The following is a 17,942-nucleotide window of genomic DNA, read 5'->3' on the forward strand; positions in this document are numbered from 1 at the left end:
CGCAAAATTAACTCTCTTAATAAATCATAACTTGTAAGTAAACCGCTAGCAGGCTTACCTGAAATCTCCGAGTATTGAATTGTGCGTTCACTTTGCCGTCGTTCAGATCAAAGTTTAGCTTTCAAATGAAGTCGCGAAGTCTCGTTGTTTCGAACTTGCCAGTGTTTCAAGCCGTTTTCGAAACTTTTACGAGTTGATCTACATTCGCTTGCTAGGTGACTAACAAAAAGCCGACAATTACATTGTATTAAGGGATTTCATTGTTTCGTAAGCTGTCGTCACACCTTTTGTATACAATACAAACATGGATTCGTACTACCTAATGTATTCAAATTTGCCACGACCAGTATTAACCACGAATGCTGATATCACGCGATATCAGAACGACTTAGAGTAACAGATGATTCGAACGGCGATATCACAGCGCGCAGGATATATCCGATCAAATTGCGCTCTTAGAAAAAAGCGCGCGAAAAATTACATTTCCATTTCAGCTGGTGGCAGAGGCTACATGTTTACATATTTCGCTAGAATCGGTCTTTTAGTAAAGACGTCCCGTCGTTATAAGCTACAACCAGTTATTTTAGAGCAAATCAATCTTAATTGAAACAAGAAACAAAATTTTCCACTTTCATTATTGCTAAGCTTTGTCACGTTACAAAGTCGCCCGAAAGATCCATTCAACTCGCTGTTGCCTTTAATAGTCTTCTTTGCAATGCAAATTCAGCACCCCGAGCTAAATAATTCCTGTACTCTTGCTTCATGTTTTCAAGAAAATTCGATTTTCTCATGTAGATTAGCCTGTAAACATGTTACTATTGTTACGGGTAAATCTGAGGCATTTCGGTGGAAATCACAATTTTTAATTTACTACAAACCAAAGTTGTTACGATATGGTTAGAAACTCGATATGAGACTTTCTCAAAATGCATTTGATCTCTCGATGGGTTTCCAATTGAAAAACCGTCCTTCATTTTCATGAAGAAAAATATAATCTTTTGCACGTATTGTTAGCATGTACTGTGGAGGGTGAATCAGTGAACCTTGACATATATTTCCACTGCGGATCTGTAAACACTTTTTGAGTTTTGTTTTGGTTTAGATATTATCTCACCATTGTAGCATATTTGAAACGCGCGTTGAAGTCGCATCGTTTTGGTTTCAGTAGCGAATCATGGTGTGATTGTGCGTTTCAACCCGTCTTTCTCACGCATAGAAGAAAAGAATGCTCCCTTTGATATTAATAAAGGGTATTTAGAACCCGCAAAATCCGTTATCTCTTCAATTGTGATAAACCCGAGATAATATAAAACATTACGTGAATGAATTGCCACTTTCATCGGTGATTCGGAAAGGGGCCATAGTTCTATTTCCTGTTGGGTTTCGCGGAAGAAACTGACCGAACAAAAACAGTTACATTGATATCGCAAAACTATTCCGCGAATTTCAAGCTCTAATATTTCCCTTCGCTGGCGTCTAATTGACCTGCAGCTGTTGGTATGTCGGCTAGAAATAACTCAACTATGTCGTTAAAGCATTTAGAGAGAAATACTTCTTAGACAGAGCTTGACTACACAATCGCTTCGGGGCAGTTTCTGGCTGTGTGCTTCGCTTTGTAAATTCAACAAGAGAATGCATTTTTGTAAAGGTTACAATAAGAGGTGCCATTATTCTTAAGCCCTTTATTTCGTCTTATGTCAATCAATACTGGACTAAATGAATCCTTTTTCAATACTCAGTGTAGTGTAAAAGGTTTCGTGAGGCTAGGCGGAGAACAAAAATAGACTACTACGTTTAGCACGAACCAGTTTGCACCACCTCAAATCCCGGAATCCCAAGAACAACTGCGGCTAAACACTAATATCAGTTCGTGTTCCAAAAACGGAAATCTCATAATCTTCGATAAGCCGTCTCCATAGAAGTTACTATAAGTTTGAAGTATTACTTTATCACAAACACGTGACGCCAGGTTAAACCTTGAACCTATGCAATGGATTGATGCAAATTTCAACACCCTTGTTTTCATATCAATGACTTGATAAAACTATGTATTTCTATTTACATCTTAAATGGAAAATAAATTATTTCCAGACAGCTGGAAGATTAAAAAAGGGCTCAACCTTTGCGTTTTTTCTTATGGGGCGCCACAACAGAACTGTTTTGTGTGTACACGCATCATTACATTTCAAGGGGGCTGACCCAAAAGAGATTATTAAATGAAAATGGCGGCACTCCAAAAGAACAGCCATGGAGACCAAGGTTATAATTAGCCCTTTCACCCTTCGAGAAATTTTTTTCAAAAAAAATTATAATATTTCGCATTGTAGCACGCAATTCTAGCTCTTTCACCAGTGTATTATTTTAGGGAAGGAGGATGCCTAACTGAAAATTTCGTCAAATTTCGTCTAATTTCTAAAACATGGAAATTTTGTGAACGGCACTCCCGAAATGTTTACCACCTAGTCGTACAGTAAATTCTTCTACAATTCTTTAAGCAGATAGCATTATATTGTGTTCACGATTGATGTGATTTCAAAGGTTTCTACTGGTCCCTTTGCTAGTTAATATTTCCCGTTGTTTTGCAACTGAAAGTTAACAAAAATTTTCCGTCATAAACACACAATAAATTATCAGTTCGACTTTGGATCAATATTATTAGCACCTTATGTAACATTTTGCCGAGACATGCTCCAACTACTTTTATCTGCCGCCAGGATGATTCTTGCCAGTCACGGCGGCCGCCACAGATCTCAAATAAAAATATTTACCCTTAAAGTCGTATTTAGTTGTTTCAAATTTTGACGATATTTGCCCGCGCGAAAACCACCATCGAAAAATGGCATGCTGAAAGAGTGCCAAGATTCATTAATAAAATTCCTGTCATAGTTACATCACAGGTTATCAAAGCGTGTTATAAGAGTTTGTATGGATTTGGAATTCAATCGAAAGATGTGCCATTATTCCGTCGAAAAGCTACGTTGTTTAAATTCAAAACGATACCTTCTGTATTTCTCCTATCTTTCTGGCGCTTTATTGGCTATCGGCAGCAGGGCTGCAGGTTTCGATTTTCAAGTTAAATTTACCGTTTTGAAGGAAAGTTGTGCTATCTTTCGATCGAATTTCCCATCCATACAAACTTCTACAAAACGCTTGGATTTTCCGTCATGATATATCTTATGTAGAATCGGTAATATAATTCGATAAAAGTCGCTATTTTTACTTTCGTCTATGGTGTATAAATATGTATGCAAGAACTGTACCATACCAACCTCAAGAGACGTCAGATTCTGTAGAAATTACAGATTTCCCTAGGTTTTTTTTTGTAGTAGAAATTTCCGTCATAGTTCAGTATATCTTTTATAGAACCATATATATTACCGGACAAAAAAAAAATTTGCTCATTTACCGATGTCCATGGCAACTATATAAGATTACGCAAGAAGTCATTAGCAATCCAGAGTGTCTGCAAAAATTGCAAATTTTTTCCTCCGAGCCTTTTTAGGAACATTTCTGTGGCTAAGAGCAAGATCTCTTGAATGATCAACTTGAGTTATGAACATGGATTAGTTACTAAATCCGAATATTTCCAGATTTGTTTATTTAACTGTTAGTTTCTTTATCTTGTTGTTTTCGTTTTATATTATCTCGAGGATTTTACTAATTCAAATATCCGTCTGTTGGCGTTTTTTGAGAAACCCGTAAATATCATGGAATGTTCCTATTTTTAGAAAAATTAAGTATTTCAATTCCATTGCAAGGTGGTCTTAAGCGATCAGGAAATGCACATGATTAAGAATTAATCTTACACAAGCGCAGAAAAGCTTTTTAGATTATGCACAGATAACAGTAGTACTTGCAAACCTCTTTGTAATACGGACACTAAAGATGCCCTGAATTGACTCTCCGTTTAATGGAGGTGACTGTCTTAGAGGGTCGGCATGGAAGTGCATGCCTAAGTCACAGCAATCAGTCAAAAATTCCAGTTTACTTCTCAACTACCAATAAATTTTTCATATCTCAGAATCTCAGCTGGCCGTTAAAAGCGCCTTATTTCTCATCCAGACCTAATTGTTGTTGAGGTAGAGGTTGCAAGAATTTTGGCTTATTAGTCTGGAACCAATTGAGCTGTCTGGCCGTAATGTAAAACTGTCCGCATTGTGAGGTTCGACTGCTGCCGGCATATGTGTTAGACTGGACTAAATTTTTCTTTAACATTTCGCAGTTACGTAATCGCATGGTTAAGTGATATCTTACGTTATGGACGATCCAAATATCATCAACATTTAAAAATAATATGTACATGCCGGTTTTTTAGGTTTTATTGTCAGCCAAAAATGTTGAAGAATACTGCTCTCCAAAGGAAATGTTTTACGCTCGCCTCCCTTGTAGTGGCTTTGATGTATTGCCACCTTAGCACCTTCAATTGTTTACTTTTAGAATTTACTAATATGATATTGAGGTCATTGAACGTCTAGCAACGAAGACAGAATGTCTTGCAGCACCAAAACATGGGCAAGAAAACGTACATGTATGACAATTAACATTATATTTAGGAAAACTCAATTACTTCGAGTTTACGAAGGGCTTGCATTCAAATTGTACCCAAAATGTTACGCCTGTGATCGCCCGTGAACCAGTTTACAGCTTTTATTTACAACTTTTTGTAATTTGTCAAAGCTTTTCTCTTTGTTTAAGTCAAGGTTGCTTGTAACAGTGTAAGCACTTCCTTTTCAGCTGGGACACTCAAAGAACAGGAAGAAAATTTACTTTCGCATCGTGTTCAGTATCCTATTGTTTGTGTGGATTGCCAAACAGTCTTCAAAATGTTCTCAGTCAAGTCCTAGGTCATTATCTTTTATTATGTCTCGTCTGACCTGAGCTTAAGTTTTTATTTCAAGTTTTCGACCTTAGATGTTAGCTTGCAAATTTTAATTATACAACTTACTGTGGGATAATCAACTTACGCCCACAAAACTACATTTTGTCATTTAGATGCCTAAAATATAACTGCAGCAAAGTTCAAATTGTCTCTGAACCAACAATATGATTAAGACCCTGGGCAGACACCATTCATAATCTGCAAACCAAAACATCTTAATATTGCAGAGATTATTTCACGCTTGGCTCGGTCACTAGTGGTCAATGAAGAAACTAGCCTGCGGCAATGCTAAACATAAGCCAGCAAGGAAATCAAGTTATCTTCGGCTTAATTGATCACAGTTTCGTTCTATAAGGGAAACAACATGATAGAAACTACAAGCCACGAAAATCATAAATCTGTTTGTTAAAAATCATCTACTTTGAAAAGATGCGCTTCAATGGAAAAGATCACGCGCAATTATTGTGTACATGTGCGTGTTCAAATAGTGTACGTGAGGTCAGGGATTCCACACGCGTGCATGGAAAACCAATATCAAACATTTCCTTCAGAAGATAATTTCCCAGAAATTTATATTCCTTAAACTCGAGACCACAGGCGGGAGATTTTGGTGAGTAGTAGGCGTGACATTTATGCATTAAGGCACGGAAACTTTGATACCCGGTGATTTTAGCGCAAGTTTTTCAGTACTGACTCAACATTACCTTGATTCAGAGAGACTATGCTAAAGGCGCTAAAATATGGCGATGGTGAATGTATCGGTTAGTTGCATTCCATTGCATGGTCAACGAAACATGCATTATATAACATTTCCCGCGGAAGCCTCGCCAGCTAGTGTTAAACAAGATTGCGCTCCACAGAAAAGAGTCCGAGTCGCTAGTCGCGTTGGGCAACAAATTACACATCTGTAGGTCTGCGAACCCGTCGTCGTTCTACTTTGAAATAAACGGAGAACTAAACTGCTCTCGGGTATCTCAAATTAGACTATATATTCACTTCAGCTTAAATTGCTTACTAGGACGTTGAGACTTATATAACCATGAACGTATAAAAGCATGAACTGTGACCTGCATGTCTGCACAAGATGCCAATTTTGATGTCGGAAGATGTAAATCTACCTGTGAAATTTTCAAATAAAAGCTACTGAGCAGTTACTTTTACGTGTTACTGTTCGCTGTGCTACAAAGGGCGGCTTTAATGCTTACATCACGGGGATGAAGCTCTACTATAACCCTACTGCGAAACAATATTCTTACCGCGGGTTGATCTTGGATGCATGAAACCCTAGTTGGTAACCATAGAAATGCAAGCTACTGAGCGGTACTCTCATGTGGTACTGTTTATCATTGTGCTGTACAAGGTGGTTCTAACATTAAAGTCTGTGGATGAAACCCTAGTGTGTGACCATTCAAATGAAAGCTACTGAGCAGTATTTTCATGTGGTACTGTTTGTTATGCTGTACCAGGTGGTTGTAACATTTAAGCCAGTGAATGAAATCCTAGTGTTTTACCATTTAAATGAAAGATATTGCGCATTACTTTTGCACTGTGCTGTTTATCATAGTGCACTAAGTTTTTCTAACTTTTAAGTTTGCGGATAATGCCATAGCATGTGACCATTCAAACGATAGTTTTTAAGTAGTACCTTTAAGTAGTAGGCCGACAGTTTGACCCTGTGAATAATAATTAAGTAAAGAATCGTTCTCAAACCAAATGAGCGCTAGAATACAGTATCTTCTTTTAGGGCTGGCGCACAGTCCGTACAAGGTGGCACTCCCTTTCTGAACCATTGCATGAATGAACCTCTTCAGCATGACCGCGCATAGTATTGTTAAAACCATTGACGACTGAGTGTATTTTTGTGGCAGTGTTTGTATTACACTACAAAATGTAAATCTTGAAATGAAAGAAATTGGTGTACGTACTTGGTACACCTTCATGGAACTGTTTTTGAATGGAAAGATGTTTATAGGTGTGACCTGAGGTAGTGATTTCGTCGCTCGCTACGACTCATTGCAAAGCCAATAACAAAACAACAACAAAGGAGCCCGTTGATGTTTGTTTCAAAAGTAACCCACACGGATTGATATTCTGTTGTTCTGTGGTAAACCACCTTCATTATTTGCACAGACATATAGAAACGCCACTTCACAAGCTGGATCTCCGCCAATTCAAAGTCTCGAATCTTTGGAAAGAGCAATAAAATTTAAATTCCTTTTCTCTGAATAGTTTTCATTCCCACTAAGAAGCAAACCAAGCTAAAGGCTGGTGATTTATCTTTAGTTTATGACCATTCAGATGAAAGCCCTCCAGCAGTATTTTCACGAGGCATAGAGTGTTTATCATACTATACAAGACGGTAGTTGTAACTCTTTAGTTCACAGTGAATGAAACCCAAGTGTGTCAGAATTGATTCATATGGAAAATTATTTCATGTTCATGCAGCTTAGAACAAGTCATTATATTCTGTATGTGGTATTCTCTTCAAGTCTATGCGACAATCCTGAAAACGAAACGTGCTGCTGCGGTTTATTTCGTTGCACTAAGGGTACGGCCTGTTAAGTGTGTTACTTTTATGCGCTACTGTTAATTACGCGGTGTACAAAGTGGTTCTAGCTTTAACGTTCGTGGAGGAAACCCTAGTGTGTGACCATTCAAATGAAAGCTATTGAGCAGTACCATCATGTTGTGCTGTTTATTATCCTGTGCGAAGTGGTTCTTTTTGTGGATGAAAACCTAGTGTTTGACTATTCACGATCAAAAGAAAGCGCTCAAGCATTGCGTTCATGTGCAACTGTTTTACTTTGCCGCTGTACGTTTAACGTCGCGTCCATGAAACCTTTACTTAATTCAAATACAATTTTTTGAGCATTACCTTTATGTACAGTCGTTTGTTTTTGGGAATTTTGCCAAATGCAAAATGATTTATGACCTACTGCTTTAGCTGTTTTATGATTTCAACGTGTTACGGAAGTTGCTTCAGGGACCATTTTTTGGGGGTAAGGCAACTTCTTACTACAAACAAATTTCTGAAATTTATGACGAAAATTGCGTGCGAACATTTTTCAACACGACATGTAGGACGGTATACTGTTGTTTCCGACCCCCAATTTACGAAAGGAACCCGCGCTTCGGAGCAGCTCAGTGAACCGAGGGTCGGTATGTTATGTAAACGCTGGCACAACATTGTGGTCCTTTAATGCAACTGTCGAAAATGAAACCACAAAACCAAATACGAAAATGTGAAGAAAAGCATAGTGACGAAGTCTCGTTGAACCGTAAATCCAGCGAGATATGGCGAGATAGCAATCTTGACATTTATTTTTATTTTTAGCAACACTGCACAATTGATTAAAATCATGAATAGGGAAAAGAATGGAACGTGAGGTGCGTGGGTGGAACATAACGGGCCAAGCCGGGTCATTTGACGTATTCTATTCAACGTGGAACACTTGGGATATCACGATTACATGAGTTTGAATGAAAAACCGTTTATGAATTATGAATACGTGTATCATGTAGGAGTACTGTTAAAGTTCTGCTAGGAAAAGATCTCATGTTTCCACTCACGTATTCTACGCTCAGGCTCAATCTATTCTAAAACAACAAAACTTCTGTAAGCTGAACCGGTGTGTACAGCTTTGTGAAGGCGGATCGCGTTCTTTGTAAAGGTCGTCACATTTTCGCATTGTTTTCAATTTTTGGGAATGATGATTATATATAAATGCTATTTAAAACTACTACAAAGGGAAGAATATAATTTACTCTATCATGACCAGGTAGTGTTTGTGTACTAAATCGGATCACCTCTATAAAAAGAAGTATATATAAGTATGGAGTTAAGCTTAAGGCGAATTGTTACATGTTTTCAGGCATTATTTTAAATCGATCTTTGGTATAGTATTTCATGTTAGCAAAATAACTTTATTACAAGTGCTAAACTTGAACCGAAACCACACTATCGAAACTTGGAAGACTATCATTCAACATAATCAGAATTTCGGCGGTCTGTAATAAAATATGTTTGTTTTGATGAATTGTCGAGTCAACAAATTGAGTGAGACTCCAAAATAAAAAAAGCAGGCTTTTTCTCGTCCTTCCGTAAACTTCACGTCACCGTGGGTGATAATGTCCGCGAGGAAATGAAGAAAGTACTGAGTCAGAAATAGAGAAATTGTTATTTGGAAAAGTTAATCAAATTTTGGTCAACCCATAGCAAAATCTTTTTCGAAAAGCAGTCGACATTGTTTCAAGAACGTCACTTGAAAACGTTTCAATATCTATATCAAACAGATGATCAACTAATGCTGTCGACGGAACCAAACTTTGATTGGTGTATTGGGCCAATAAATAAGTAAACGTTGTCAACGTCTTCGTCGTTTTTATGAAAAATAAGCGCGCTTACCTTTTCATGGAATGATTGAAGACGACGTCAACTGACCAAGACATGTGTAACCATTCAAAAACTTCCACTGAGAACGTACTTTAATTAAAATTTGTCAATTTATGCTCTGTTAGGATTAACCGGAAGTGATGGCCAGAAACGTTAGCTGTTCGTGTTAACCATGCCCATCATGCACTGCGCACGGTTTATTACCCAAATTGGCGACAAATTTCAAAGTTAAAATTACACAGGATTGATGTAAGCTTCATCTTATGGTTTCATGATGGCAATCCTAGTATAAATACGACTAAGCTATGGTTGTGCTCTGGAATTGATCATGTCCAAGCGTGCCTTCTTCAGATGGTGTTCGGGTCCTGGCTCTTACGTGAGGTTAACATCCGTTTCAGTGTGGATTCTGACAGCCCGATTCAGATCTGCTCATGTAGGGGTCAAAGGTAGCTGAGAGAAAGCTGAAGATGTTTTTGAACGCGGAGAGGCTGTTTCCGCATGATGTCACGACAGCCATATTGGTGTACCAAACCAATCCTGTACGATTTGAACTCTTTTCCTTTGTACAAACAATTTCTTTTGTCCAATAAATTTGCCTGGCTGTCTGCCACGGGAGTGAAAACTCTCTCTTGAGCGAAACTGAACCTCAGTTATCTATAAAAGCCTCATATTCTTTTAAAAGCAAGAAAAGAGATTTGCAAAAGCATGCTCGAAATGGGACTCAAACATGCAAGGTAGCAAAATGAGGAACACTGTATAACAACGATCGTTGGCCGGTGTCAGATGGAAACAGATATGTTAAAATGTGGAGCTTGCTTTTTTAGAATGCCTTTGGAATTAACAAATTGACATCAATTTGTGTTTTTAGGATTACAAGAAGGCAGAAATTGTATATTCATGTGTCTGTCTGCTTATTGAGTATGAAAATTAGCCAGAGAGCGCGCGAGAATTTCTGCCGTTGTTGTGAAAAAACGCTATCTATCATTTAGTTAGGGCTCACAATACCTGCTCCATGAACCAATTAATGGACGAGTTTGTGTAAAATGTCATAATTTATCAGTGGGTTGTCGTTGTTGAAGGCAGAATCGTTCGTTAATTGCTAATTTCTTGAGACACCAATAGAACATGACGGGTTTTGATAATCAAATTTTCCTGCATTTCGAACAGTGAGATTTGGATGATAACTAGTGCGGTTGTGTATGAGAAGTGCTATCAGAATTTAAAGGAGTTCAGTCACAGCAAAATGAGTTAATTTTGGCCACGTACAAAAAGACTTCTAAATCGAGGGAACCTGAAAATAGTAGTTTACTAAGATAGGAAAACACCAAAGAGATAATAATAAACCATAAAGGAACAAGGATGATTAACGATGGAGAAGATTGACACGGATTACTAACTAAAAACTTAGACTAAACTTTTCAAGATGAGCAAACCATGACGTAGCTCCTTTAAGCAATCATTCTCTGTTTCAAACCCAACTACTCTCTTGACTTATCTCCAAGGTCTATCACGAATCAAACTATCCTTTTTCTTGTTAACTGCAAGTTGTAAAGAACCTGTGAATAACACTGTCTTCTCTAGACTACAAAATAAAGGTACAGACATTTGGAGACTACTGAACCTTATTTTGTTATTGTCAACCGTTAACTGCACTCTTCTTGTAGCTGATTTAATGGTAATTTTTAATTAAACTCGTTATGCTAATTATCATGTTCAAATCGGGTAAAATTGTTTCCTAATAATTTTTGAAAACTTCGGATACTTCAAAATCGTTTGTTTGCTACGGAAGGCAAACGGCCTGTGTTATTAATTTCCCTGATTATTATTAAGCTGTCTCTACCTATTTGATTTTATTATTAAGTAAATGTATTCAAGCCTGACATTTCATACTAACAAAGTTCGTAAAAAAGACACCGTTACGAACAATCTATCATCAATAAAGCCAGATGATCTCATTACTGAGATGCAATAAAATTATGGGAGTCTGTTTCTGTGAGGCGTAAGTAAAATTACGTTACGAGAAAGCACAACACAAAATTCTGACGATCACGCCTTTGGTAATTTTATGTGGCAGTTCGGAACTTATTATCTTATATCACCTAGTGAATAGTTCAGATACATTACTAATGTATCTGTTGGTAACAACAACTTGCACTTATTATATCTGTGATTGTGTATTTTTGTATCAGGCATGAGACATTTGCACCGATAAAAATATGGCGTTTCTTTTTGACAATAGATTTTAGTTGCAATAGCTTGTTATGGTAAAAACAGGTTTTTTTTTGTCAACTCGTATATCATTCGCGCCTTGACTGGCTTTTTATTTATTTGGGTCATTTAAGACTATAAACAACAATTCAGTTTGCAATCCTATACGTTTATGAAATAATAATTTATTACGGTTTTGTCAGTTCTATACAGGTCCGCGAAGACATTTCTGTTCTCCAGTCGAATTTGAAAAGAACACACTAAGTGAATTATCTCCCTCAACATATAAAATAAGTACTCGTGACAGTGTATAAATTTACTGTTATTTCAAACCCAGCTATTCTACGAAACTGATATGTTTTCTTAATTCTTTTATACTAACACGATGACAAGCTAGGAACCAACTCGTCAGTTGTGTTCATTTTTAATATCACGTTCTTTACTTTTACGAGTTAACCTGATTGTAAACGGTTCTATATTCTTTGATACATTTATGAAACCTAGTTATTTTAATATTTTAATACTCAGTGACTCCGGTAAATCGTCTTATAGATGAATTGGAGATTTAACCGAGATTCAGTTAAATTAAATTTTAAATCATCTCGTGCATTTGTTTCTGCGAAATCTTTTGTTATTTATATCGTTGTCAAATCGTATATTATTCCTTAAAGCTTGATGCGCCTCCAATTCAATCTTTCGTAATTTTCACACCACATGATTCCAATGTCTCTGCTGGCTTTATGCCGTCAAAAATGTCGATAATTTCAAAGTATAGTTCGTATTAAGATAGTTCGTATTAAACAATTACAAATGATTTTTGAGCAATTACGGAGGAGTACTGAATCAATTTAATTCATCTTACTCGTTTAAGTTATTACCGTTTGTTCAGATAATGTGTTTTTCCGGTCAGGAAAACAAAACGTTCGGATATTTTCATTTACCAAGCGCTTTCTTATTTACTCTTGTAATAAGACGAAGGGCGTTAGAAAATCAATTTTGGAAATGCTCGTGATGGTGTTTGAGAGCTTATTTTCCGCTTCTTTAGTTTTGCGACGATATTTAATAATTGCGCTTTAACTAGTCGGCTTAGCCAATTTACCGATGAACAAAATGTTTTTTTTCTTAGGCAAGAAAAAAGATTTATTCCACGTCGTTCCGACCTACATGAAAAAATTCAAAAAGTGATCTTCCAAATATATTATTAGAATATTTCAAAACGGATTCAAACAAGTAGCGGAAACGCTTCCCTTCAACATAACGTATAGAGACAGGTTGCTAATTTTCGATATTATCTATTAATAACAAATCTTATTTAATCTTCGCGAAACGTCTAGTTATTTACTTCCGTTGTGAAACAGAAGTGTTTACTCACGTATTACTTAATCATTTCGATGCAATTAGTTAAAAGAAGGCCTTTAAGGAAGACCTTAACACTGGCGAAAAACCAGAGGGCATCCCAGCCGCCAAATTGAGTCATCTGTTGTATAACGTTATTTCACTTTTAAAGCAAGTGGGCCCGCGATTCACAGTAAGTTATTCTTCTTCATCAGCAGAACTGAATTTAGATTTTAGATCAGTTTTGAAATTATTATTTTCAACAGAAAAGAATTGCACGAGTTGCTGAAATTACACTACGTGTTATGATTTAAAGAAAACCTGCAGTGTAAAAATCCGTTATTTTCGCTTACTGACTTTGTAAATCAGTCAACACAACCATTCTTAAGAAAATCTGAAAAAAAAAACTGCACTTGAATTATTTCGTCCTTATGAAGCATTTGGAATGGCTTTGCTAGAGCTCATCGCACAAAAATGGAATTCAAAACGGAGAAATTTCTGAAAAGTGAAAACCACTAATTTGCAATGTGTTACTTGAGCTAAATTCATTTACAAGTTTCGACATGTAACAAACGTAAGAAATAAGTTATCAGATAAAAATCTTTCAGAAATGAACTCCGTAAGTAGTTACCACAAAGCTACTTCACATTCTATTCGCAAGATTCTTAAACTTCTATCTTTACTCACAAGCTAAATCTAATATTCCATTGTGCCGCCTCTTCGGATTCGAAAATCACGATTTGTCATATCCTATATTTGTATCCCGCTGGTACTGCATATAGAATGCCTTGGGATATTACATGTAAGAATAAAAATGATTGGATTCTAGTAAATTTTTTCGGGGAAAAAGCAATAACATTGTTGTAGTATATTCCATGATGTTCGTTTCTACTCAGTAATTTCCGTTTTTTCAGTCTTACAGTTGTGGTGTAAATTTAAATCTTTCTGTATAATAGGCACCTTCATTCAGAAACTGCTTCCTTATTCCAGAAAGCTTCACCTCTGCCTTCATCTTCCCTTCACTGTTGCAGTGAAATCCACCGTCAAAACGTTGCCAATTTTCCCACCTTTTGTATATCCAACTTAGATTAAAACCAATAAGCAAATATTATCTACAAAGATAGACTAACTGGGAAAAAAAAACAAGCTTGTCGCTTATCTTTACGACTGTAAGAATAAAATTCGAATATTCATTGTTCGTTTTTATTACTATACATTTCGTTCCTTGTAAGCTTAAGAATTTCCAGAAAATAACCTCTCTTGTGGCGGGGAGCTGATGTTTTTCTCCGTGTCCACCGTATCTTTATTGATATTGTCTGAGAAAATAACATGTTGCTCGTTCTTGGAATATCTATTTGAAAAGTTGCGTAAAATGATTTCTAAACTTCTCATCAATACTTATTGCTTTTGTGTTCTTCAATTCGCCTTTAGTATACTTTGGAAACAACTGATTTCAAGTCAGCTATTCTTTTCTTTAAAATAAACAACCAGTTGAAATGTCAGCTATCAGCCTGCCTTGCTGGGAAATAACCGGCTTGTAACCTCTATCAGGTTTCACCAAATGCACTTATTTCACCAGGTGACTTTAAGACATTAAATAATTTTGCCAAATGCATCTTAAAGGCATGAGAAAATCACAGATGACTTAAAGTTGTTTTTTTACGTTTTCAATTTCCAGCACGTTCAAAACGTCACGCTTCACTTACTGAAAGAAAATGAAAGCAAATTGATTTCGAACAAAACCGTCGTAAATCTCATTCTTTAATGCAATTAACAAGAATGAAAAATAAAGCTTCTGAAAACTAAAAGAACATTCTCCTTTTAAGCCAGCAATTGAAAATTGAAATAATGGCTAAAACACGTGTTTAATTCAGTGTAAAAGGTCTCAGTTATAAGGCATAGAGCTGGGAAGTATTCTGAGATATCACAAGATTAAATTTATCAGTCCCATTTTTTGGGAAAGAGAAGTTTAAAAAACTATGGAAGTCAAACAGACGTGAGAAGAATATTCAAACCAATACAAATATTTTGAGACAAGTGGTTATGAGAAGGTTGGCAAATTATAGAGTCTGCGCAGAAGCTAAAAGAAATAAGCGCATGTTTTCTTTTCGTTTTGAAATCAGCCTTGTTTCAGGCATAATCTTTAATTACCTATAACAACGAAATATCTGAGTTAGGTGATTATGTGAGCCGTAGGAAGATCGGTATCCCTTTTTTAAATCAATACACAAACAAGTATTAAAGTAAAGAGAATTAATTTAATGATCACAAAGATTATTAGCATTAAGGACAATGTAAGGAGCATTGTTCCACCATTTCGCCACACAAACCTTTTCCCAATAACATTGGACAAATAATTTATAATAATTTCTTTTCACTAGAAATTCGGAACATTCACTTATGACTTTAAGCCGTTAAGCAGTATGTTCGTATAGTACGGTTTATTATGCTGAAAATATTCAGTTATATCAAAACTGGTCTTTTCTGCTTTTTTTATTATTAATTTTTGTTTAAAAGAAACGCAACGATTCGAAGTTTAAAAAGTAACGCGTGGCGTATTTATGTACCGTTTATCAATTACAACTGGTGTTTTCCTCCAAACGAAATAGTGAACATTACACATTTTATTAATCACGAGTTGTCGTTAAAAATACAGAGGTTGAAATAATTTACGCTCCGTTGACTGGTTTGTAAGATTGCCTAGACTTAACTTGACAAGATTTGCATTGAATCATCCCTTTAAGAAAACAAAGAACGATATGTTTTTACCTTAGCAAGATTAGATGTCGAATTTAGAAATCAGCTTTGTTAACCCAGCTGAGGAAGCCCCGTCCAAAGCACTTTCATTCACTCACTTCAAAGTCCGTATCACTTGAGAGCAATGAATATTAAATTCAATTTTCGATAATGGAGTAACAGATAAGGAACTTCACTGTCACTTAAACGTTTTTAGGTAATTTCCACGGCTTAGGTATCAAGAAAAACAATCATTTTATGTTCAGCAAACTTGAAAACAATGCCAGTAAATGCCTGTTAACACTTCACTGACGGACATTTCGTCATGCTGTTTACGCAGAGATTTTCGAGCAAATTGCAGTTGTGTTTTTCCTTGAAAAACACAGAGTGGTTTTGTTTCATCTTTTAACCAAACAAGAGGCGTCAGCTCCAATGAAAAGAACAATGGCTTCACGCGCGTTCGTGAAAATGCGAAGCAAATAAAAGAACAAAGGAAATACTGGCTTAGTTTATACACGAAATATTTAAAATTCATCGCCGGCCAGTGGATAATGTGAAAACAGTGAACATAGCCAACGAGCATTTAAACTGGACTAGCAAGATTTTCTAATATCAGACAATCAAGCTACAGTTGAGGTAAACTGCGATACTTTTAATGGGTTTGCTTTTCGCTTTTTTGTTTTTCCTGATCAAGTAATGAAATGAATATCGATTAGTAATGATGAACAGGAGTATTATATGAAAAAAAAGGAAAAGTAATAAGTCTAATATTCTTTAATTGTGGTTGTAAGCTACAAAGACTGTTCCGTTTAATTTATTCTAAAGACGATTCTGTGAGAAGCTGAATCACACGAGTAAAAAATGGATCGAAATAACAAAAATTTGAAGGTAGATTTTTGTGCTTAGCTCTTGGAACGAATCGACTTGATTTCTGAGCACACGATTCTTTGAGAAGTGGAATCACACGAGTAACAAATATAGCGAAATATCACAAATTTGGAGGTCGGTTTTTGTGCTTCTTACAGGGACGAATCGACGTGATTTCTGAGCAGACGATTCTTTGACAAGTGGAATCACACGAGTAACAAATGTAGCGAAATAAATTTGACGGTCGGATTTTGTGGTGCTTAGAGGGACGAATCGACGTGATTTGTTGGCAGCAAAGCTTTTTGAGTGTATTAGTATGCCTTGCGAAGACATTAAGTAGTGAAGAAAATGCTGAGCACAAAGTAGCACGCTGAATAAGGAACTCATTTCAGTGGTATAACTGTGTTTTAAAAAAGAGTTACTCAAGACTACATGCAACGCTAAGACGTGTCGATTCATTTATACACAGTGAAGGTACTTGGTTGTTTGATAATTTGTAGTATCCGCGATTGGCCACCTCTTAACTTTTGTTTTGTTTATGAAAAATTGTTAATAAATGTGAAGCAAAAAAGTAGAAAGAGAAGGTGAGATTGTGAAGTTTGTAGACCTCTGTAGAATGAGGCGTGGGCGTAGTGGGGTGAGGAAGATCAAGCAACAGGATTCAGTGAGCAGCGCTTTCTAGATGTCAGTCTATATTCTTTAAATATAGCCAAATTTGGACAAAAACCACTCTTAACACACACGAAACTTTAACGCAGTAGGTACAGTGTCTGTGGAGAATGAATAATTGATCTTGTGAGTTCCAATTTTCCCTTTGAACCCGCAGGTGAAGTTACTGTTTGTCAAAAGAGTTAAATCCAAGACTACAAGAAGTACTAGGAGCTGAACTGGAATTAAACAAAAAAGGTGTGTAAACTATTATTTTTAGTGAACTAATTACCTTTGCGGGTTCTGGGCTGAATGCGCGTCAATTTTACAATAATGATAATACAAAAAAGTCTATAATTATTTGTGTTAGCTTCACATCTCAAAAAAACATTTACGTTCTATTGTTAATGCCATTCGCAGGGATCAAGATCGATAGGCGGGGTAAATTCAATAAACATTTGCCACTTAGCATAAGTTTTTACCTTACTTTTACATTTGCGCAAAAGCACAGTATTTTGAACATTTGTTATCTTTCTACATGTATATCGGAGGATTGGCGTATCAAATGAGCGGTTTTCATAAGGATCGATACCATGATGCTTGACGACAACAAGCCAACGTGGCAATTTTCGACGTGTTTGCTCGTTCCTGCCTGAACGATATAAAAATTAAAAACTCGACGGTAACCTCCTCGGCCAACTACGATTATCCTAGACGAAACGAAAATAAATTCGTCTTTAAACGCAATAATAATATTATAGTCGTATGCAAGTGTTCACACTTTCAGTAAGGTCACAGATAGTCGAGTGTTTCCAAATAGAGCCGAATACAAACGCTTCAAATTGTCACTACATACCCCAATATATTTTCGTTGAA

At 36.3% G+C, this 17,942-nt stretch overlaps 2 protein-coding genes across 8 annotated transcripts in view; one reads left to right on the forward strand and one right to left on the reverse strand.

The window, feature by feature from the left end:
• Nucleotides 1-9,418, reverse strand: part of LOC110044575 (doublesex and mab-3 related transcription factor 3, truncated-like) — a 34,800-nt gene extending 25,382 nt beyond the window's left edge. For 2 of the 4 annotated variants that reach the window (XM_089296417.1, XM_089296416.1), the window contains exon 1: nucleotides 59-251. Coding sequence is in view for 2 of the 4 variants with exons in the window: in XM_020750142.2 (XP_020605801.1) it covers nucleotides 9,285-9,328 (44 nt within the window). In the remaining 2 variants the exon portion in view is untranslated. Of the gene's footprint in view, nucleotides 1-58; nucleotides 252-9,284 lie in introns of those variants that run through there. The other 2 variants (XM_020750142.2, XM_020750141.2) reach the window with 2 other exon arrangements.
• LOC110044540 (doublesex- and mab-3-related transcription factor 3-like) overlaps nucleotides 5,108-17,942 on the forward strand; it is a 36,236-nt gene continuing 23,401 nt past the window's right edge. For 2 of the 4 annotated variants that reach the window (XM_089296419.1, XM_089296422.1), the window contains exons 1-2: nucleotides 12,880-13,008; nucleotides 17,245-17,324. The gene's annotated coding sequence lies outside the window, so the exon portion shown is untranslated. Of the gene's footprint in view, nucleotides 5,490-12,879; nucleotides 13,009-15,788; nucleotides 16,188-17,244; nucleotides 17,325-17,942 lie in introns of those variants that run through there. The other 2 variants (XM_089296421.1, XM_089296420.1) reach the window with 2 other exon arrangements.

This window comes from Orbicella faveolata, unplaced genomic scaffold (genome assembly GCF_042242905.1).
Source record: "Orbicella faveolata isolate gen_17 unplaced genomic scaffold, um_ofav_v1 contig_27, whole genome shotgun sequence".
Lineage (NCBI taxonomy): Eukaryota > Metazoa > Cnidaria > Anthozoa > Scleractinia > Merulinidae > Orbicella > Orbicella faveolata.